Source organism: Macrosteles quadrilineatus, unplaced genomic scaffold, assembly GCF_028750875.1.
Source record: "Macrosteles quadrilineatus isolate MER2022 unplaced genomic scaffold, UCM_ALF_1.0 Scaffold_2__2_contigs__length_208266976, whole genome shotgun sequence".
Classification (NCBI taxonomy): domain Eukaryota; kingdom Metazoa; phylum Arthropoda; class Insecta; order Hemiptera; family Cicadellidae; genus Macrosteles; species Macrosteles quadrilineatus.
This window is the reverse complement of record NW_026542595.1, coordinates 167,019,773-167,044,200: the sequence shown is the minus strand read 5'-3', so window position 1 is coordinate 167,044,200 and position 24,428 is coordinate 167,019,773. Positions and strand designations below refer to the sequence as shown.

The 24,428-nt window shown below is 39.0% G+C and overlaps 1 protein-coding gene across 2 annotated transcripts in view; it reads left to right on the top strand.

Annotated features, from left to right (window-relative positions):
• LOC128985391 (rab3 GTPase-activating protein non-catalytic subunit) overlaps positions 1-24,006 on the top strand; it is a 48,824-nt gene extending 24,818 nt beyond the window's left edge. The window contains exons 21-29 of one of the 2 annotated variants that reach the window (XM_054404847.1): positions 1,407-1,488; positions 7,356-7,428; positions 8,209-8,390; positions 9,239-9,457; positions 15,229-15,372; positions 15,724-15,864; positions 16,487-16,642; positions 22,062-22,203; positions 23,277-24,006. In XM_054404847.1, the coding sequence (XP_054260822.1) occupies positions 1,407-1,488; positions 7,356-7,428; positions 8,209-8,390; positions 9,239-9,457; positions 15,229-15,372; positions 15,724-15,864; positions 16,487-16,642; positions 22,062-22,203; positions 23,277-23,296 (1,159 nt within the window). In that variant the 3' untranslated portion in view covers positions 23,297-24,006. The remainder of the gene's footprint in view (positions 1-1,406; positions 1,489-7,355; positions 7,429-8,208; positions 8,391-9,238; positions 9,458-15,228; positions 15,373-15,723; positions 15,865-16,486; positions 16,643-22,061; positions 22,204-23,276) is intronic. The other variant, XM_054404846.1, reaches the window with a different exon arrangement.
• The last annotated feature ends 422 nt before the right edge of the window (positions 24,007-24,428 follow it).

The window sequence follows — 24,428 nt, the reverse complement described above, 5'->3', positions numbered from 1 at the left end:
CACGACCTCTAGATAAACCGTACAGAACTAACAATAAAATTGTCTTCAGCTGTTCCTTAACCCTCCCAGTGTTACTTGACGAAAATTCGACAAGCAGCACACTTTGTGTAGTGTTACTTGTCGATTTTTCGACACGCAGACATCGTTTACGGCGAAGGCTCTATGACTGACTGAATCGGATTGAACTGGATCGAGTTAGGTATCGTTCTTTCCGTAATATTCTAAGCTTTCTCCAGAGGTCTGTCTCTAAGCGATATTCATTTTAGTTCCGAAAATATTGTAGCAGACAGCTGACGTGCGTGTATTTGTAAACAGCTAGGTTCCCCCGGACCGATGACTGATGTGTTTTATTACGTTTATCATTGTTTTAGTGTTAAAAATCAAAAGTAGTGATATACGTGGTGCATTATAAGAAGATTTAAGTGGTTTTGAAGTGCTGGTTGATGATCCTGAAGAAGTAGGTAGTGATATTGATGTAAATTATCAGCCAGATTCCTAGCTATGGTTAGGCTATGCATTCTTAGCTAAACGCTATGTACTGAAATCAGTTTTTTGCCCATAACTTATTTATTTGCAAATATACTTCCTTATATTATTATATATTTGTAATCCTCATAAAATTTAGAACAAAGTGGCTATTTTCAAATATTTATAGGCCTATAATTTATACAATTTCATTGAGCGCGAACTTATTTTTTTTTTTTAATTTTCAAAATTATATTTTTTTTACCTAAAAATTTTTTTTTTGAAAAAATGTTCCTTATGTTTTATATATAATATTGAAGCCCATGATTTTCCAAACAAAATGGTATATAGAACATTAGAATTAACATTGTTTTAAGCTTCTCAGATCCGTTTTAATAAAACCTTGCAAATGCGCCAAAAATAGGTGGACATTAAGGCCTAAACTATGGACACTTGGAGGGATAAGGATGAGAAATCTACTAAGGGAGGGGAGTATGTTTTATCTATGGTAAAAAACTGATAAAAAAATCCAATCCAGAGGAATTGTCAGAATTTGAGCACTGTATCTGGAGTTTAATTAGAAGTTGTATAAAGTTGTTCAACCAACATTAAATGTTACGTTATGCTTATGTTTCTCTCCTATGTCCCTTTTTATTATAAAACGGATGGATTTTGTGTGGGGTTTTTTTTCAGTTTGAAGTGGACCTGAATATGTGTTCAATGTTCCTCATCACTTCACAGTTAAAAAATTAAACTCTAGTTGGTTGATCGGACATACAGGTAATCTTAACTATTATTTGTGATTCTGATTCTGATGATCCAGAGGCCAATCCATTGTGAAATTTACAATGAATAGGTGTCACAATTTTTGCACTTAAAATTATGAGTGTTTAGTAGGAATTTGATTTGATTTAAATACTAACATTCCTATTTGCCTGTAGGCAGCAGTTCCCCTACAGCCTGGCTGATAATGTTCTACTGGCTAATATTGCCTGGGAGTATGTTGTGGCCTGGACAAAACAGGTAATCATGTTAAATGTTATAACTGTTAATTATTTTCATAACTTTTTTAACTTCTAGTCTCGCCATATACTATATCTTCTGCACTTCCAACAAACCTTATTCCTCCTGCATTTTGAATATCAGGGAAAGGCAGGAATTTGCTGTAGCACTCCTCTTCATCAATTAGCTTCAATTTTTCTTTTTGTTGGTCCCTTTGAAAAAAAAAAAAACACATAAAATGCTTTGTTTGCACTGGTTTTAATCATTAAAGTATTTATTTCCCTTGCTCTTGTGCTGGACCTTTCTCTTATTAAATTAAGCCTCCTTAATAGGTAAGACAAGGGTACAGAGACCAAACTAATTGAAGAGAAGAAACAAAGACCGGAAAAATACACTAATAGAGAATCACAGAGCTATGTCATCAATGAAAAAGCTACAATGTTTAATAGGTTTTCTGGATAGTATCTCTCAAAGCACCAAACATATTGGTGGTCCAACCGTAAAGTCTATAGGTTAGATGAACATGTTGGGGGTTTGTAGATTTTTTTAAATCTTTTACTAACTAATCTTTCACTAGTAATTTGTCCATCGTGTTTATTCCAGCGCATCGTGCGGCAAGGAGCGGCCCGGAATCAGTCAGGAACGGGTATACCCTCGGGGACAAAGACCCCTACCCCAGTTCCCCGGGGCCTGACCTCCGTTTGCCCAGCACCGGATACCTGACGTGCCGGGGGTCGCCCGTCACAATGCAGAGCCCGACCTCTACATCCATGCCGCACTCCCTGACCAAGGACCGAAGTGGCTGGCTTCTCACGACCCACTAACACGATGGATTTAAATAAAACCCCTCATAACACATTTTTGATTAAGAGCTCAAATGAGCCAGAAAAGACGTTGGAAGTGGAGCGGAACGCTTTTGTCCGTAGCTCCAAGGTGCAGCGGTCGCCACCACCGAAAAACGTGAGAACATCTCCCCCACCTGCCACCTTCAAATGCACCAAGGAGTTCCCCCATTTAGGAGCTCCTTCGGAAAGTGGAGCTGGGAACGGTGCGGAAAGCGTCGGAGATGTAGGTGTCGAGCTGGTGTTGCCAGCAACTCTCCCCCACTCTGCCAGTTCTGCTGTAGGGATGCCGGAGGAGCCATTCAAAGCACCGCTGAGGTCGGAAGGCTCTGAGATGGTGCTTCTGCGTCAGGAATATCTTGACGCAGAGAGTGACATTGAAACCCGGCTCCAAGACATGGAAGCTACGATCAAGGCTATGCTGGACACCTTCCGGACCCAGAAAGCCGTAAATCAAGTGGTCAAAAACGGCATGGCCAAACTGGAGGATGACCTTGGCTTCGTTTTTGCCTGCCGGGTGGTGAGTAAGGCAGCCATGGAGAAGATTGCCGAGAAGGTTGTGTCTCTGTCTGACGAAAGAACACTGCCTTCTAAGAAACGTAAAAGGCCTTCCACATCGGACAGTCCTCAAAAAAGAGAAGAAGGCGTCCAAACCAAAAGGACCACGGTAAAGGCCAAGGCAACTCAGACTGATCTATTGTCTGCTGTGCCCAGATCCTTTTCGGACATAGCTGCAGCTCCTGCAAAGAGCCAACAACCACAGCTACCTACGACCCCCCTTCAGGGAAGTTCCCGAAAGGGGTCAGTCGTAGAGACACCTGGGGCTGCGTGGGAAAAACGTCGTTCCCGAAAGGAGAAGAGGCAGTTGAGGCGGGCGGAGGTCGCCTCTATAAAGAATGTGGCAGTGAAGGCACAGCCGACCGGCGTGGCCCAAACTGGGCCCGGCTCGGTCTCTGCTCCGAAAAAGTCCCGGCCAAAAAAGCCCAGGACGGAGGCAATCCTGGTCAAGCCCTCAGGGGGGAGATCTTTCGCCGAGGTCTTGGGTGCAATTAAGGCCAAGGCTAAGCCAGAGCAGACCGATACGGTTGTACGGTCGATTAGACGAACCCGGGACGGGGACGTTCTCCTTGAACTGGGTAAGTCGAAAGACAAAGCAGCCTTTACTGCCGAACTGAAGGCAGCTGTTGAAGGCCAGGGCACCGTCCGTGCTCTTGAACCAAAGACATCAGTCGAGGTTCGAGACATTGATTGTGTGTCGACGGAGGTTGATGTTGTTGAGGCCCTGAAGAAAGCTGTCCCCGAGCTTGGCGGGCAAACGGCTTTATTTAAGGTGTGGCTCACAAAACCGAACAGGAGTCAGCAGCGGATGGCGGTCGCCGAAATGGCAGACGCACATGCCACGAAAGTGCTGGGACTCCAGCATCTGAGAGTCGGCTGGGTCAACTGCAGGCTCAGACGGAGAGTGGAAGTGAAGAGGTGTTTTAAATGCCTCTGTTTCGGCCATTCCTCCCGAAACTGCAAGGGACCCGACCGAAGCAAGAACTGCCTTCGGTGCGGGGAGGTCGGTCACGTCCGTAAGGACTGCCAAGTCGAGTCCTGTTTCCTTTGCAAAGAAAATGGGCTCGCTGACAAACACTTGAAGCATATAGCTGGGTCTGGACAGTGTAGTGTATTCAAATCTGCACTACAGCAAGCGAAAGTCCTTTCACGAAGATAAGAATCCTTCAGTGCAATCTTGAGCGATCCAGGTCGGCTGACGCACTTCTATGTCAGCTTGCCCTAGAACACGATGTCGACGCGCTCTTAGTCAGCGAACAGTACCAGTACCGTGATAGGGACCCATCTTTTTGGTTCCCTGATAGTCTTGGTACTGCTGCATTCTGGGCGCGTAATGCAGCGAAAGTACAAGTACGGGGTCACGCGAAGGGCCGAGGTTTCGTTTGGGTTCGGTGCCGGGATGTCACTTACTTTAGTGTCTACCTCACTCCCAACGAGGCCATCCGTGAATTTCGTGAGAAGATAGACCGCCTGGAAGAGAGCGTGCGCAATACCACAGGACACGTCGTCGTGGGTGGGGATTTTAATGCTAGGGCTGTCGAGTGGGGAATGACCCTCACCAATTCCCGGGGCAAGTACATTCTGGACTTTGCTGCCAGAGCCGGACTCGTTGTCGTCAACGAGGGAAACACGCCAACTTTCCGGCGCCCCGGGATGCGGGGAACGATCCCAGACATAACCCTTGCATCTGAGTCCCTTTTGCCAAGGATCAGAGCCTGGAGAGTTCTGGAGGATTACACGGGCAGTGACCACCAGTACATTATTTTTGATGTCCTGGATGGTCATCAGAGACAAGTAGCCGCGTTTCGTCAAGTGCCCGTTCGATGGAATATTAAAAAATTGGACGTGGCAAAATTCAATGAAGCCATCTTACGAGGAACACCGGTGGTTCCCCCCGCAACTAGTGTGGCTCATGCAGAGGTGTTAGTTACATCCATGATGGGACTAATCGTCTCCGCTTGCGATGAGTCTATGCCTCGCGGAAGATCCCGGTGCAATAAGCGACCTGTGTACTGGTGGACTGCCGAGATTGCGGAATTGCGTCGGTCAGCATTGAGAGCCAGAAGACTTGCTACCAGGGCCAGAGAACCTGTAGACAGACGTCGTAAGTCGGATGCTTACAGAGTGGCTAGGAGGTCTCTTCGTCGAGCCATCAACCGGAGTAAACGTAGTTGCTGGGAGACATTAAGGGACGATATCGATTCCAATCCGTGGGGCTTGGGTTACAAACTGGTAACCAAGAAACTTGGCACCCGCTCTCCACCTTCCGTCATGGATGGGGCCACTATGGAGAGGATAGTCGAGTCCCTTTTCCCGGCTCACACGTTGCGCCCACTGCGGGATTTCGGAAGGGTGGATGACGTACCACTTTTCAGTCTTGGAGAGGTGGAGGCGGCCGTCCTATCCCTGAAGAACAATAAGGCTCCTGGACCCGATGGGGTACCCGGCGAAGTTCTCAAAAAGGTTTTGACTATTAACCCCTTGATCCTTTTACGCATGTACAATGCCTGCCTAGTCGAAGGAGTTTTCCCTTCGTGCTGGAAAACAGCTAGGCTTGTGCTTGTTGGGAAGGGGAAGGGAGATCCAGACCTGCCATCCTCTTACAGACCTCTGTGTATGTTGGATACGGCTGGAAAAGTCCTCGAGAAGTTGATACGTTCCCGACTGAATTCAGCCGTAGTCGCTGCGGGGGACCTGTCCCCTCGGCAGTATGGATTTAGGATGGGGCGATCTACGGTTGACGCTGTTGAAGAGGTGAAGCAAGCCGTGATGAGAGCTGAGGATTTTAACCACTACTCTCGAAGGGTTGTGCTGCTCGTCACTCTCGATGTGCGAAACGCATTTAATTCGGCGAGGTGGTGCGATATGCTGGATGCTCTGGAGAACACCTTTCACGTCCCGGCATACCTCATGCGTATCATAGAGGATTATCTCCGGTTCCGCCTCCTCTTGTATGACACTACAGAGGGCCCACGGACGATGAGTGTCACTTCCGGTGCTGCCCAAGGTTCCATACTCGGCCCGGACCTCTGGAATGTCGCGTATGACAGCCTCCTGAGGTCTGAAATGCCTGAGGAAACTGTTTTGGTTGGGTACGCGGACGACGTTGCAGTTTTGATAGCTGCACGTAGCGTTGAGCTGGCTCAGCTAAAGCTGAACCGAGTTATGCGTACTATAAACGCATGGATGACAGACCACGGTCTCTCGCTTGCTTTGAGCAAAACTGAGATCGTGATATTAACAAAAAAACGGATTGACACCATCGTGCCGTTGAGGGTAGGGGCCGTTGAAGTCCAGACCGTTCGTTCTGCCAAGTACCTTGGGATTATGGTGGACAGCAAGCTTAGCTGGCGGGATCAGATTTTCCGTACGGCGGACAAGGCCGCTAGGGTGGTCTCCTCTCTTAGCCGGTTGATGGCCAATGTCGGAGGGCCTCGGTCCAGCCGTAGAAGGCTGTTAATGTCTTCTGTCCAGTCCGTACTCTTGTACGGTGCTGAGGTGTGGGCAGACGCTCTAAATAAGGAGGTATATAGGATGCGGCTTGCCCGAGTGCAGCGTCAGGCAGCACTAAGAGTTGCATCCGCCTACCGAACAGTGTCCGAACCCGCCGTCCTGGTGGTTGCTGGAGTCATCCCCGTCAAACTTTTGGCGGCGGAGAGAAAAGCAATTTATCAGCGCCGTGGGGAGGACCAGGCACGAACAGAGGAACGCACCCGCACCTACCAGCTGTGGCAAGAGAGCTGGGAACAGGAGACTCGGGGACGCTGGACCAGGCGACTGATAAAGCAAGTCCAACCTTGGGTTAATCGGCGGTGCGGAGAGGTGGACTTCTACCTCACCCAATTTCTGACGGGTCACGGCTTTTTCCGGTCGTACCTGTTCAGGATGGGCAAAGCCGTGTCACCCGATTGCATATACTGCCCAGGCATTCCCGATGACGTGGAACATACATTTTTCCACTGCCAGCGTTGGGAAAGGCCCCGCCTGGAGGCTCAACAGTTAGTAGGACTGCTGTCGGTGGACACGGTCATACCGATGATGACGGAGGGTGAGGACAATTGGACCTGTGTGTCACATTACATCCAGGGTATTCTCCGCGCCAAGAAGCTCGACCTTGACCGGGATGCGGTGTAGGTCTTAAAGTATCCAAATGCCATAAACGGTGAGAGCCCTGAGGGCTTAGGTAACATGTTGGCCTGACTTGAAGTAATGTGACAAACAATTCCAGGTCTGTGTCCAACAGAGTAGAGGGGGTTTTTTAGTGAGTAGTCTGCGATAGATTCAGGAGTCTCACACTACAGGCTGGCTACCTGTGTGCGTAAAAGCATTTTTACCTCCTCTCCCTTAAAAAAAAAAAAAAAAAAAAAAAAAAACTAGTAATTTGTCTATCTAGTATCCTTCTGCTCTACACTGTATATTGGTAAAACTGTACCTACCTAAAACAGTATTATTTCATTGATTATGTGATGTGTTACTTTTTTCATTTAGGTTGACAACCTACAATCTCTTCAAGCTGCTGTTTCCTGCCTTAGAGCCATTCCCGACTCTCAGCTCAAACAAGGTAGATGATTTACCAATGAAAATTATCAAAAAGTAGGATTATGTGAACAAAATTTGTCATGTTTTATAAAAACTTCTATTTTTATAGTAGTTTTGTTAAACCAACTATGTAAATTTGAGATGTTTACATGACCGGCTCAGCAAAAGATGTCTTAAACAGAAAATGTCATAGAACCTCAATTTCTAATCCTAGATAATGGTAGTCACAATTTTCAATCTCAAAAATATTAATGGTCTTACCTTGTTACTTTGCTTTCAGGCTCTCATTTGAAAATGTAAATTTATTGGGCCTAAAGAGTGCTAAGAGTTTTCTGAGTGTTCTCAAAAGCATTAAAATTGAAAAAAGTTGAAAGCACTTCAAAAGTCATGCATGACTTTCTTAAATTAACAAGGTACCTAAGGTTTTAAGATATAAAAAACTACTTTTTTTAAAATCCTAAATTATTACATCCATTAAAACGGAAGCAAAAATCATTTAAATCCTCGGGTTTTGAGCACCGCTACTTGTAAATACTAACTTTTGTAAGGAATTAATGGTTGACTATTGAGTTCTGTGAATAAATTATTCGTTGTGGGTCTTAATTCGGTCTTGAATCAGAATCGCATCCAAGATTGAGGATAAAAGTCAGTATTTTAATGGTGGAATCTTACAATTTTGGAACCGGCCCATCACTTCAGCTAACACCATTCAACATTCATCTTTTACTTATATTCACCTTAAAATACACAGACAGGTGTGTTGGTATTGTATAGTCTAATACCAACATGTATTGTCACACAGGTGTATGCTCTATGACGTGGATGATGCATGTGAAAGGCAGGTTCGAGTCTACACTGAGACTCATCAACAAAGTAGGCAAGGTGCCTAAGGAACGTTTATGCCGTCAGGACATCGGACTGTCTGAGCTGCAGATTGCAGACTTCTTCAACATTTGCTCAGACTTTTTTGACATATTTTTAGAGGTATGTTAGTGTCTAAAGTGAAATAAGTAAATTGTCAAGTTTTCTGTACCTATTGAATTTCATTATGGACTAGATATTTATTTCCAAGCTATTGAGTTTAGGGTATCCTGGAGTAAAATTAAGGTAAGAAAAACTTATGGTCATTCATAGTACAATCAATAGACTCCCTCTTATGCTGATACCTTTTAAGGGAACATCGGTCTAACTGCGCTGCACTCGGAAGAAAAGAGATCTCTTTAAACAGAGAGTTTTTGTCAGCACATTGGATTACACAGACTGGATCGGCAGGAAGTGGGCGGTACTGAAACAGCTTTTCTGATAGGAAAAATTTGAGTCCATTGATCGTGTGTCTAAATACAATAGTTTCCACATTTTAGTAAAATATTTGGGTTAGTTTTCAAGTGATTCCCTTGGCATGCACGTATATCATTAGTCACGTACTATTTCTTTATTATTTAGCATATAACTGTAGTTTTTTTATTGTGTACATATGACGAGAAGTATTTCTATAAAAGAAGCCATCCATCTTAGTCTTAGTATTAGCTTCTAATGACTCGGCCTGTTTTACTTTGAACAAGAGTCTGGTACCAAGGTGTCTGCGCAAGAAGGACTGATCTAGTGCCATTAATAGAAAGAGAAAGGTTAAAACTTTTGAGTTGTGCAGATCAGTTGAGGTACGGTATCTGAGATATTTTAAAATAGAGGAAAGCACATTTCTTTGTGGCTAAGCAGTTCCACACTACATCTTAAATGTCCCTGAAACTTTTATATGATTTAAAATAGTAAACTGCCAACATTATCCTGAAGGTATTCTCAAGGTATTCTCAGTTGTTGTGTTGGCAATGCAGTGTAGAGCCCTGAGTGAGGAGTCGCCCAAGATGAGGGTGAGACATGAAGACTTGTGGCACAGCAGTTCTGTTCCCCCACTCCAACAGCTGGCGTTGGACCAGCCGCTAGCCAACTACGATGTTCTTCTTCTGCTCTCCCAGTGTTGCCGGGCACTTCACATCATGGCCGCCTTCTCACTGCGCATCCAACGGCCCATCAACGCCTTCTTTGACTCCATAGTAAGTGAAGTGTTGTAAATTGTAACTCACTCTTTGATTGTTTCATACAGCATAGCATGTACGGTGTCATACAGGTAGTAAGGCCACCAATATAATAGTTCCCTAAAATGTATATAAACAACTTAATGATACTCTCATAAATTAAGGGTGCGCTCTACCTCAGCTCGGAAATCTCAGAACGATGTTCGAAGTGTCCGCCAGACTGCGCCGTGTCGGTGCAACCCAGTTGGAGGGGAAGTGGTGGGAGGAGCTAGGAGGTCGCAAGTTGACTGCTACGCTAGGCAGCACCCTGCGGAGCTCCCGACGCACACGCGCGCAAGCGCAACCGGGTTCTTATTCGCGCGTCCGCGTATCTTTTGTTTCTGCTCAACCTCCATCATGCCCTGCCACCGACACTCACTGGCAGCAACGTGACGTTCGCTGTCGCTCCCGTAAGCTTATACAGTAAAAAGTAAAACATTCCTAAATATTGAGTCTTGTATGTCATTATTGAATTAAAAAAAAATACTTTTGTTATACTTTGTAAAGTATCGGTACATTAAATTATAGTAATCTTTAGGGTTTTTTTTAATCAACTGTTATATTTATTTATTTTCTTTTGTTGATGTTTAAGATTTTCATTATTATTTAACTCTATTCCAACTGTAGCTATACTGTAATGGGCACAGAATCAGTCGGTATCTCACACATTCTTGGGGATTATAATTATGTAATTAATGTTTACAAAAAGAAAAAAGGCAATGGTGATGTGAAAATTTCATTTTTAAAGTATCTTTTATCACATAAAGAAAGAATCCACTCATTTATTTTTCATCGTTCATTATTAAAACCAATCATTTAAGTAAGGTTGTGTGGTTAACAAATAAAGCAATCTAAATGACAATGGTCCATTTGGTTCACATAAATAAGATGCCTATTTGCAGTATTCAAAGTCAATGTTACGTTGGGTTCACTTTAAGTCAGAGTTGCTTATGTAAAAACCGCAATAGATAGAAATATGCAGTTTGCGGGAATCATCTATTGACGTAGGGGGCCAAATTTTTTTTAATTCAACGTTACATTCACATTCCCCCCTCACCCCCTGCCCCCAACTTAATTTTTTTAAATAGCAAGGTGCCCCTTGTGACATATTAAATGAAAGAGTATTGCTGTTAGTTTTGTGGAATTATTACGAGTAAAATTTATTATAACAAACTTATGGAGTTTTGTTAGCAAATATAATCAATTTAATTACTTGCTCACACTTTACAGACTATGCATCAAAAGTAAATCTCAGAAGAAATTTAGTGATGTTATGAAAGAGTTCGATTTATTTATAACCTATTTGAGCATCGGCCAAAACAAAATATCACAATAATATTTGATCACATAAGCATGTCATCATTTGCTGATATGATCCCCAATTATTATTGAGAGACTTAGCAACAAGCAAGAATATACATTTTGGTTATATTACAGTATTGATCAATACAGTATGCATTCATTGATTCAACGATTTTTTTAAAACTATAGACTACAATAAGCAATAAAATGCATAAACATACGCTTGTAAATTTAGTTACCCATCCTTCGTAATGTAATGACGTATTTAATGTGTATTATGATAATTAAATGCCAGAAACTGAGTATCTAAATCCTGTAAACTGATGCCTAAATATCGTACAAACACCAGGCGGCCCGCTGTCAGTCGCGGGAGAGATTTTTGTTTACAAATATAAATCTGTTTAAAAAACACCTTTGTTCGTGTTATAAATCTGTAATATTGGTGTTATTTATTGTGTCACGACAAACACGATGGTATTTGGAATGGAATTTTTAGCGTCTTATTAACGATGTTAGCATACGTTTTAAAAATTAACAGCAGCATAAAAACTATTGCGAGTAAAAATTTTACAATGCATGGAAATGTTAACAATAAACCTACCAGTAAGCCATAATTCAGAAAGATTGGCTCAGTGATTTGTTTACAATTAAATTTTAAACTTCAGAGTTAGTGCAGAGTTTCTTAAAAACCGGTACTTTTTAGGATCTTTCAAGGTATTTACTCAGGGGAGGTATAGAAGAGGCTACGATGACAGCTGTGGGCTTCTCATTAGCTGAGGGAACGCCATTACCATAACAATACGAACTGACGCCATCGGCCTCGCTGATCTAGTGGTTAGCGTATCGCGTTGATATGCTGAAGTCCCGGGTTCGAATCCCGCTGGTACCATTAACTTTTTGTCCAAGATTTTTTCATTATCAGCAAGTTTGGTTGGTTTGGTTCGGTTATGACGGTTTAATTTTATTATTAAGTCATTATAAAATTTTAATTGAGCAATTTCTAGTTTTATTTAATAAACAGAATTATTTTGTCTATTACTAAACTTTTGTTATATTATTTCATCATCAGCAAGTTTGGTTAGTTCGGTTAGGTTATAATAGTTTAATTTTATAATTAAAAAATAATAAAATTGAATTTGAGGCATTTATAATTTTATTTTATGAACAGAACTATTTTTGCGATTAGTAAACCTTCTTTGCCAAAGTACTCTCTACTGTACTACAGCGCTGTTCACGGAGGAATTTTGAACTAATGCCTCATTCGTACCTCCCCTAAGTCAGACCCATCTTTCAACTATATAAATTTTTCTGGTAAACGGATTTTTTTATGTTGTTACCATGTAAAATTTATTTAAACCAGCTTATATTTTATTTTTGTTTCAACAAACTCGGATAATTCATCTAAGAGATATTTAGGCTCAAACTCTAGTGCACATATTTATTTCCCCGACAGTAGCCGGCCGAGCTCCTAGCGCCAATGCCGCACCAAGCGATTTTATGCCCATTTTTAATCGCTTAAAAATTATACAAGCAAACTCCGTATCAAAAAAAGCTTCATATAAAAATAAAATTCATACTTTAATCTAAAACTTTGCCGCAGGAATTTTTTTCCTGACCAAAAAATAAAAAAGTTCCTCGCTTACTACATTTTTCATGTTTTTAGTTGTGTTAAAAAACTATCATCAGTTTTAATTTGCCTAAATAAATTATAAAAAATATGTTTAGGTTAAAACAAACTATACAGTAAGAAGCACTGTCTTTTCCAGAAAATAAAAATAAAAATTTGAAATTTTTACGTTGGCAAATAAGTGAAGCAGGGCAGGTTGAGTGAAAGTATGTTTGTGTAAAAGACAGAGGTTCATTCGGCCCGACAGGGTATTTTATTTGTAGACCCATGTTATGACTTGTAGTGGATTTGAACTTGAAGTTGAATGGCTGAGTGGTCAATAGTCTAGCTAGAACATTTGAGGTATCAGATTCAAGTCCCCAACTTGGAGGGGTTAATTACAAAAATTTAAAAATGCTGTTTTAATACAGTACTATTGAGTACTGGTTTCCTTAACACGTTCGCTGCTACGGACGTTCCGGAACGTCAGCCGGGCCACGGCGCCAGGAGCTAAGAACGTTCCAGAACGTCACCGTTCATTGTTGTTTAACGTTGCTATGGATAAGCCAGCACGTCACAAGCGTTCTATATTTCTTTGCAGCTCGTGGGGACGTACTTTTCTGACAATAAAAAATATAGTTTCCCAAATCACCACCAGGGTTGTTTGGAACAGGGCTTTGTTTTACCTCTTTCCTGCTAGATAGCGACACTACTTTACCGACTGTAACCTGGGTAGTGCTGCTATCCATCAGAATCACTTAGTACTATATCAAATGCCAGTATTATTGCAGAACATTGCCATCCAGTATAACTACTGTTGTTTTTACTGTAATTCAGTGTATCGGTGGCAATGTCACGCAGCGGCCGAGCGTTAGTTCAGCAACTGGCGCCGTCCCGGCATCTAGCGCTCAGCAGCGAACGTGTTAAAACACTTTTATTATGGTTGTTATTACAACAATCTCATACCCGACGTTTATAAACAGACTTATATTTTGGTAAAGTTTTAAAGCTGTATCTGTGCAAGCAAGTTGCGTTGGCTGAGTATAACTGTTTACAAAGAGGACAGTATACTCATATGTGTAAAAACGGCGACGACGCAAAGATAGAACAGAATCAACCGAGAGGAGGGGAAATATCGATCGATGGCTGTGGTGGGAGAGCCGACGACAGGTTGAGCCGTTGGCCGCATGGCCGCGTCACTGCACGGCGCCTTGAAGAGCGCTTGCAAGCCTTTCGAGTCTGCGTGTTTACATAGTTATCAAAGAAACTTTTTAGTAAACTAATTCCAGGTTCTTGTTTTTAAGAATTTATTGCAGGTTTCCCGTTTTTTATTTTTTCTCTAAAAATTATTTTAGTGTATTAAAACTCATGATAAAAAACGCCTATTTTTACATCTTTCACCAACCTTTGAGACCAACTTTTTTTAAATTATCAAAATTTTAAAAAACGGGAAACCTACAATAACATTTAACAAAAAATATGACACCAAGATCTTTTAAATCGGTTCACAATTGGGGCTACAATCAGGAAGAACTAAAACCCTTACATTTGCGCGCGCCAGACGGGTAGAATGCACCCTTAAGGCGGGGACGCACTTGTCATACACCCTTCCGATCCGACTCCGATCATACTGTGGTACGACTGTCGGAGAGGGGAATGGTACATAACTTTAAACGTGGTTGTTTACACCTCTCCGACACGCGTCACGTCATACTCCGATCCTACTCCGATTTTGGCTCCGATCACGCACCGACACTGCAGTCTATTCGTTTGTCGGATGCAGGATGGGTTGTTTTTTTTAAATCACCTTTATTCTTAAGATTTAAGAATAATGGTTTAAGATAAATATATGCCGATGCTTGATGTGAAATCTGTGCGTGCATACCTTCAATTTGAGACCTCGATCATGAAAATCGGACGGGTAGAAGAGCCAATCGAACTCGAGAGAGAAAACCCAATGTGCTTAATATAGGATGGGCACTTAAGTAAGCCACCTAACTTTCTTTCCATACAGAATGAACCCAAATTCTTCGTTTTCCACTGCCCTTCAGAGATGTCTCACTTTCTTCCTCTTCATCTAGACAAACCGCCATCATGGGTGAATCCCGAAGTCCAAAGTTTTTGAACATTTTTACCACCTTCTGCACGTAGTTTACAAATCAGACTGGCAAGTGTTGATCGACCGGTGGAGGAAATCTGAGATGGGTCGGAATCGTGTATGACATGTGTGTTCACCCCCTCCGATCCCGCACCGATCCTTCTGGAATCCCGCAAATCGGATCGTAGTAGGATCGGAAGAGTGTATGACAAGTGTGTCCCCGCCTTTAACACCCAACCCCAATACACAATTCAGTACCATTGAGAAATTAGAAATCACATTTAAATTTTCCTCTTAAGAAAGAGGTCAAACTCCTTGAACCAATGGGAAGTATGTGTCCTCCTTTTGCTGGTTCATATCTGACTGGAAGGGCCATGATGTTTGGATGTGTTTGAGAGTTAATATGACAAATTTAAGTTTGTTAGGTAATGTAGAATATTAAGAGGTATGGATCTAGACTAAACTTGTAATTGCAATCATTTACAGCTTGCTTCCAATTTTTTATTTAACAGAGGACATGTCTTGTATGTAAAGTAATAGCTTTGGATGAGTTAGTAAGTGTAAAGTGTGAGTAAGTGTAATTGATTTCAAGTGATTAGTGAGAGATATTGAAGGAGAGGTCGGATAAAATACCATTAGCAATTGAAATTATGTGTTTAGTAGTTTAGTCTGCAAATTAATCTAACATAGTATAAGTACTACTATCAGTCAGGGTCACATTTAAGTTTTATAATGTTTTTGCAGGGCCAGAGTGTGCTATTTGCTGACATCAGTGCTCACATACAACTGCCCAACCACGTGGTGGATACAGCTCTCACTGACACCAGGACACAGTTCCTGTTGAGGGCAATCACTGCTGCCATGGCAACCATCACACACCACAATGGGGTTAGTCCTAAAAAACTTTGATAAAAATATTGTATTTCAACCTCAGTGGCTTATATTTTTTGCCTCATAAAGTGGCCAATGGCCATTAGTAAGCCAGTAGATACGTGGCCTCATCAATTGCCTCTCCAGTAGGTTCGATCTTCAGCATCCTCCTAATTAAGCCCAACTTTCTTATACTCCTCTGAATCAGGTCTCACCAACTCGATATGAGCCTTCCAGCTAGTCTTCTGCGTCCAACAACATACCTCAATGTTCTCTTTTATCAATCTAATGATCGAGTTCAGTATAATGTTTTGTTCAATAACTGATAATATCTTATATACATGACAGTAACATTTTAACTGTTCGTAGGAGTACAACATGAGCATGGCTGTTGATTGGATGAAGCAGTGTTTATTGCTGGCTGCTGATTGGTCTATACCGGCAGATCCCTTGAGACGACAGCAGTGTTACGAGCTCTATGCAAGGGGCTATGATCGGTTGGCGGAGGAGGTAGGTATCACCTTGTGTTGAACTTTGAGTAGAAATAAAACAACAGCCATAGATAGCTAAGGAGGACTTTAGGAATATAAACACTTCAGTTAGCTTAAATGAGAATGAGTCCAGTGGCTGAAGTTGTGACAAATAAATTAACACAAAACATAACTCTGATACTTCCTAATATAAGAGTTCTACAGAAAGTTGATTAATGGGCGATGTCAGTTAAAATTCGAAACTTTAGTAGTCTGAAGCATTGGCAGCTGTGAATATAAACAATATATAAAGAACGGTTTGCTGAGTCAAAACAATTCTTAACCAGCCATTTGGCTTACCACTAAGACACAATTCAGTTTCAGGCCTTTGACATTTATTGGAAAGAAGGCCACTTCCAACAACACAACAGTAACAGGATCCAAAATCCTTCTACGCAGTGGCAGTATACAAAAAAAACCTATAGATGTAAAATACAACCTACTGAACTACGTTTTGTCAAATTAGCTGTACAATAATTTTATATTTTTTTACTACAAAGAAACACCTCTATACAACATTTATGAATCCTCATATTTGGAATCTAAATAATGTTACATTTGTATGAATATGGAATAACATAATCTTACATATAATATCGCAGGTGATTCCATCAGTAAATGATACATCATTGCTGGGCTCTCAGCTGTTGACTGTGGTCGGACACAGATTACGTCATATCATGGCCGAGAGCAGCTCCCAGTTGAAGGAGCAGATCGCTCACATGAGTCCGACACTGTCCTCTTGGATATCTGGACTGGTATGTACATGAGTTGGGAATTAATGTTTACCGTTGTATCCTTATTCCTTGAATTAGGGCCCCTGCTTTTCTAGTGCTATCTATGTGGAATGAAAGATTCTTTAATATATAATAAAAATTCAACATTATGTTGACTCGAATTTGGTCATATCATCCAACTCAATAGAGCAAACAGAAATGTTCGCTTATGTAGAATTGGAAAGTATCGGGAATTATCTTAATAACCATAACTTGATGATGTATTTACAAAAAACGAAATTTATGAATTTTAAGACAAAACAAAATAGACAGAAGGAGCCAATAACAATAAGCTATAACTTACAAAATATTGATGAAGAAATTAATACCAATTTTTTGGGTTTAACACTAGATCAGCACTTGAATTGGGATAAACATGTCCACAAAATTTTAAGTAAAATTAACCCTCCAAGTGTCCATAGTAATGGTATTATTGTCTGCTCATTTATTGCGAAATTGCAGGGTTTTATTAAAATGTATCTTAGAAACTTAAAAACAATGTAAAGTAAAAGTATACTGTTTTATATATAATTTTGTTTGGGAAATTATGGGCTTCAATGTAATATATAAAACATTACAAAAAAAGATTTCAAAAATTTTTGTGGGGTTAACATTTCTCAAAAATTATAAAAAAAATGAGAAAATTTATGTTTGCGCTCAATAAACTTATATAACTTATAAGTCTACAAACATTTTAAAATAGCCACTTTGTTCTAAATTTTATAAGGATTACAAAAATATAATAATATAAGGAATTGAATTTGCAAATAAATAAGTTATGGGTGAAAAACAGATTTCGTACATTTAGCGTTAGCTAAGAATGCATAGCCGAACCATAGCTAGGAATCTGGCTGATAATTTACATCAATATCACTACCTACTTCTTCAGGATCATCAACCAGCCCTTCAAAATCACTTAAATCTTCTTATAATGCACCACGTATATCACTACTTTTTATTTTTAACACTAAAACAATGATAAACGTAATAAAACACATCAGTCATCGGTGCGAGGTTAACCAAGCTGTTTACAATTACGCACGTCAGCTGTCTGCTACAATATTTTCGGAACTAAAATGAAAAGCGTCTAGAAACAGACATCAGGAGAAAGCTTAGAATCTGCCGAAAATAACGATACCAATCTCGATCCAGTTTAATCTGATTCAGTCAGTCTCAGAGCCTTCGCCGTAAACGATGTTTATGTATATGTATATGTGTTTATGTATGTATGTGTTGCAAAAGCGACGCATAACACCACGGCGGGTGTGTTGTGCGTCGATTACGTGATGCTTAACACTCGGAGGGTTAATTCCAGGATTCATGCTTTATCAAGTATGTCTTTTTACTGTGATTTAAAACCTTTAAAAATATATATTTTGCACATGTGCATTCACATATCTTGTTTGGCATAGCTCAACAAAAATATGTAATCTAGATAGCATTTTAAAGGAGCAAAAAAGAGTAGTTAGAATCATGCTTAAGCTATGCAGCGTGATGAGTCAGCTAAAGAAAGTTTTAAGGTCCTAAAAATCTTTACTGTTTACGGGCAGTATATATATGAATCAATAATAATTGCAAAAAAACAAGAAGTATATTCGGAACCAAAAGAAAAATTCCATTCTTATAATTTAAGAAATAAGAATGAAAATGTACAAACCACACAGGACTAATTTTTTTGAAAAGAAACCATCTTATGCAGGTAATAGATTTTTAAAATTTATTCCAAAAAATATTAAAAATAAACGGTATCAGCATTCTGACACATACTTTCTCCCATAAGTTTGTCAACAACCTTTATCATGTGTAAGCGGTGAGAGTAAATATACGGAAATGGGATTTGTACAATTTTCTTCAGAATTTAAAGGACTATAACATACTAAATTGTTATCAAAATCGTTCGGGCCAATTTTGGGGAAATCTGATTTTCCGTTATTTTATGGGGTTTTTATGGGAAAATAACATAATTTACAATAACTTTTGAATCGTAATTTTTACAGAAATGGGATTTGTACCATTTTGTTCAGAATATAAAGGACTATAACATACTAAATTTTTATCAAAATCGTTCGGGCCATTTTTGGGAAAATCCTATTTTTCCGTTATTTTATGGGGTTTTATGGGAAAATCCCCATTAAAAATAAAAATTTCTAAAAAGTGAAAAAAAAACTATCAAAATTGTAAGGACCATAACATACTATGTTAAATCAAAACCGGATCTTTGTCTAAAACCCTATTTTTCGTTATTTTATGGGTTTTTATGGGAAAATAACATAATTTACCATAACTTTTGAACCGTAATTTTTACAGAAATGGGATTTGTACCATTTTGTTCAGAATTTAAAGGGCTACAACATACTAAATTTTAATCAAAATCGTTTGGGCCATTTTTGAGAAAATCCGATTTTTCCTGTTTTTTATGGGTTTTTATGGGAAAATCCCCATTAAAAATCAAAATTTCAAAAAAATGAAAAAAACGCCTGGAGATACCATGGATTAGAACCTACATACCAAATTTCATCGAAATCGGACCACAGGTGTAGTCTCTAGCTCTGTACACATCCAGACACACAGACACACACACACACACACACACACACACACACACACACAGACATCACTTCGAAAACCACTTTTTTGGGTCCAGGGGGACCCAAAACGAATATATCCACTCAAAACTCAAACTCGAAAATTTTGACGAAAACAATACTTTCTCCATATACTATGGTATAGGGGGAGAAAGTAAAAACAGATTCAAACAAATTTTAAAATACCCCCGCCGCAGCAAACCTGCAGACTAAGCGAATTTCCATTTGCCTGATTGGATTTACACTAAAATGTCTCCTTAAAAATATCACATTTATTCCCTATTTAAATAGAATCAGTTTAACACATACTTAGGTTTGCTGCAACAGGGAGGGTAAAAGTGTTTTTTATGTAAATTGTAATAGTTAGTAAGAAATAAAAACATTTTCCAAATTTGGGCAAAAAATGTTAATAAACAAGCAAACTACAACAGTTTACTTATTCTCCATAAGAATAACATGGGATTTTAAATTTACAATTTTTTGGAATTTTCTCCGTAACCATTAGGCGCATTATAACGTTTCAATATACTAAATTATTTGTTTTTTTGAGCTCTACAAAATAGTTTGAAAAGAAATTGCAAAATTTTATGTTTTTTGGGTCAAAAATGGGAAAACCCCATTTTTACCCCAAAAGCCCCCATAAACCCCCATTCCCATGGTCCGATCATGCTGGTTTGCGAACTCGTTCGAATAAACTTAGGTTTACACGTTTGTACCAAATTTCATCAAAATCGGATCATTTTTGCTCGAGTTATCGCGCTAACGGACACATATATAAATATATATATATATATATAAATACTAGCTGACCCGGCGAACTTGATATCGCCTAAGTTATAGGTTTCCCCTAAGACAGACCGATGGAAAGAAAGTACCGTTACGTTTAATTTTCAAGATGATCTCGTTCGCATCGCTCAATCACGTCCTGGTTGAAGTTCGTTCGCTACGCTCACTCACCTTTGGGTTGGAGCTCGTTCGCTACGCTCACTCACCTTTAGGTTGGAGCTCATTCGCTGCGCTCACTTGCCTTCAGGTTAGCTCGTTCGCTACGCTCACTCGCCTCCAGGTTGAAGTTCGTTCGCTAAGCTCACTCACCTTTAGGTTGGAGCTCGTTCGCTGCGCTCACTTGCCTTCAGGTTAGCTCGTTCGCTACGCTCACTCGCCTCCAGGTTGAAGTTCGTTCGCTACGCTCACTCACCTTTTGGTTGCAAATTAGCTGTTGTCATAAATATAAAAGAAATAATAGTGCTGCACCCTGTTGGTAATCCTTGTAACTTTAATGCTATTGAACATCATAGAACAGAATCAACTTGTTTAATTGAAACAGCTGTTAAGATTCATTAATTCCATTTCTCATAAGGTTAACATGGGAAACTCCAGAGCCACTGGGGCGGAGCCCTTTTAAGAATTTCGAAACGGGAAATAGTTTACGTCCGATTCGCATACCTACAGAATTTAATTTATACACCAAATTTCATTACGATCGGTGAAGTCGTTCCGGAGGAGTTTGCAGACAAACACTGTGACACGAGAATTTTATATATTAGATATATATATATATGAATTTGAACGGATGGTGTTTTTGGCCTCTAGGGACCTCAAAACGAAAAAAAAAATCGGTCCCGGGTCCAGGTCTTACCATGAGTACTACGGTAATAGCTTATTCCCTATATAGGAAATTCGCTAAAAATATTGAAAGAGTTTTTAATAAATTTAGCAATTTATTCTTTTGAAGATTTTTTCACATCCCTCAGTCGCCATGATAGTTAAAATTATCTTACTAGATTTGTAAAATGTATTTGTTGTTTTTATAACCATTCCTCATGTTTTGCTGTTTTTTATCCTGGAGAACTATTTTGACACTATTTATTGTACAATGTACATAAAAACAAATAAAGATATTTTAATTGAATTGAATTGAATTAGTAATGGTAACTCCACCTTAAACTTAGAAAAGGTTATTGAAATTATTATCGACCTATGAATAAGTTTTGGCAGAATTTCACCAAGTCATGTTTTGACGATGAAGTATTCAAGAATCAAGAATTTATTCACCATTAAATATAGAATAATATACAATAGGTGTCGTCAAAGTATTAACCCAAATCAATCGATAATGTCTTGAGTGTCACAGCTCAGGTACTCTTCAGTGGTATAAAATGACTTAACATATAAATAGCTAACTCGCCTGATGAAAGGTTGCAGATGAGTCAAAGAACACATAAAAGACACACATAATAATACTTGATTTTTCGCCTCTTTCAGAGGCTTCTTTAGAAGTAGGCCTAGATGGCAGTTACAAGAACAACTACTTCTTATCAAGTATTATTATGTGTGTGTTTTATGTGTTCTTTGACTCGTCTGCAACCTTTCATCAGGTGAGTTAGATGTGTCCTCTCCATCCTATATATTTATTTAATCCAAGCTAAATGCTTTTTCCTAAAAACTTAACATATAAATAACAACATATAACATATAAATAACATATAACACTTGCTAATATTGAATTCACAATAAAATAGTAAACAAATATAACGAGTTGTAGATAGGTTTATGTTTTTTCATTTAATTTTAAACCATCACCTACTTGGAGGTTGATAAACCCAGCAGAATTTCATTAGGACCAAGTCTTACCTTCCATTCTGTCTGGCAGGAACCATTCCGGAATTGGACTGATTTTTAGGGGACGTCCGCCAATTGCTGTTGATCAAGCGTGTCATCTATTGATCTTTTATTACTATCCGTGATGCAAAATATCCACAGTAATTTTTTGAATATCAAAAACGTACTATGAATAAAAGTGTTGTTTGTTTCAGGCTGAAGCGACTGTGGAGCCGTCCAACATAGATGACACTCTGGAGTTGGTAGTGGTGGTATCTAGCTTGGTAGAGGAAGAGAGTCAAAGCAAAAGGATAGCAACTCAGCTGCTGGACTCCTTAGCTCCTATTGTAAACAAAGGTTTGAAACTCTCCGAGCGCCTAGAGTCGATTAGCCTATTAGCCTAAGTATTGGTCAATAATCATCATAAAACCAGTGAATACAAAATGTGGCTATAAAATATTAAGAGATAACGAGACTGGTTTCATTAAAGATAAACTGCGTTAGCCGCAAGGCCGACCATATTTGTGTATCGCCTGTCCCCCCTCCACATTCTGGCCTGTTTTACGACACTAGGTTACTTATTTTGGCCACAGTCTTTGTTTTTAGCGAATTTCCCTATAGGGAAGTAGCTATTACCGTAGGTGGCACGGTAAGACCTAGACCCGGGACCGATTTACTTTTTCATTTTGATGTCCCCAGAGGCCAAAAACACCATTCGTTCAAATTTTTATATATGTATATATATATATATATATATAGACATATATATATATATATATACGTCCGTGAACGCGATAACTTGAGTAATTTTTGTCCGATTTTGATGAAATTTGGTTTAAAGGTGTAAAGCGGGATAAACTTGAATGAGTTCGCGAACCAGCACGATCGGTCCATGGGAACGGGGCTTTACAGGGGGTTTTATGGGGTAAAAATTGGTTTTTCTCACTTTTGACCCTCAAAACACAAAATTTCCCAATTTCTCTTTAGACCTTTTTAAAGAGCTTAAAAAAACAAATAATTTAGTATATAAAAGTATTTTTTTTATTGTTAGTAACAGAGAAAATTAAAAAAATTGTAAATTTAAAATTCCCATGTTATTCTTATGGAGAATATTGTCAAATGTTGTAGTTTGCTTGTTTATGGACATATTTTGATCAAACTTGCCAAATTTATTTATTTTGTACTAAGCTATCAATATTTTACTCAAAAACACACTTTATTAGTTTCCTTGTAGCAGCAAACCTAGGTACTCGTTAAACCTAATGTTATTAAAATATATTTAACTGAAAATCAATTCAGACAAATGGAAATTCGCTTAGTCGGCAGGTTTGCTGCGGCGGGGGTATTTTTTCAGATCACCTCTCGTCAGAATGCTATAAATATAAAATTTAAAAAATAACATGTCATTAAACCTTGATGTTATGTTGCAGGTAGACTAACTAATAGATGAGAGTCGTCTGATCTCCCTTGTTTGCGGAAGCTTGGCTGAATCTCCCATTGCATTTAACTTCCAATTCCAGTCTACTTTGATATACAGTTTGAGAAAAAAACTTTGCCACACACTTTGTGGCAGTCAGTTAGTTTTGATGATTAAATATAAACCACCATAAAGACGTTAATAATAAACATTCCTTTTGTAAACATGTGCTTTAAGATACACCAGTTAATAGTCAAAGCTAGAAATGGATTTCAGAAGTGTAATTTGATTAATTTTAACCTTTAACACCACTATAAACAAAAAAATTGGTAAAGTAAGCATATTGAAAGAGCAAATAGTTTTCATTAGGTAGTGAAAAAGTTATGTTTAGCTGTTTATGACTAAGACATTTTGGTTAGATGCAAACAATCCTATACCTTGTTAGTTTATGACTTCCGCAGCTAAAATATATACTTATTGTTCATAGACAAGTATGCCAAACGGTATGAGCACACATTTAACATTATATTACTTTAATTTACATTTTATTATGTAGTATGTTATTTTATACCAAATGAATTTTTAAGTTGGTTTTATTTTAAAACATTTTTATTTGTAATGCTGCATATTATCACAAGTTTTATCACAGTTTCTCTCAGCAATTCTAAATCTTTATCAAATCCTTTGTCACAATCAAATTTCTAGTATTTGAATATTGTTTGTCTAGTCTACTTAAAAATATTTATACATAATTATAAAAAGAAAAGTTAAATTCTTACATGTAAATAAAAATTGTTATAAATCAATGATAAATATATACCTTTTTCGATTGTTAGTTGGTTATTTTTACTAAAAAGCCTCTACCCCAACAAATAAGTTATAATATGCTGATATTTTGAGTTTATGATATGTTAAAAATGCTGTGTTTTATAGTGTTAAGGATTTTATTATTATAATGATAATGTTTGACCTAGATTACTTTTACTACGATTAAATTATTTGCTTGAACTTTCATAATGACAGTGTCTTTTAAAATCGACCAATTGGAATCTTATTTTATACAACAAAATATCTTTGTCAATGATTCTTGAACACATTGCCAAGAATTTTTAATATGATGCAACTGGCCAAAAAACTGTCCAGTGACTTTGTTTAAGTTTTTTAG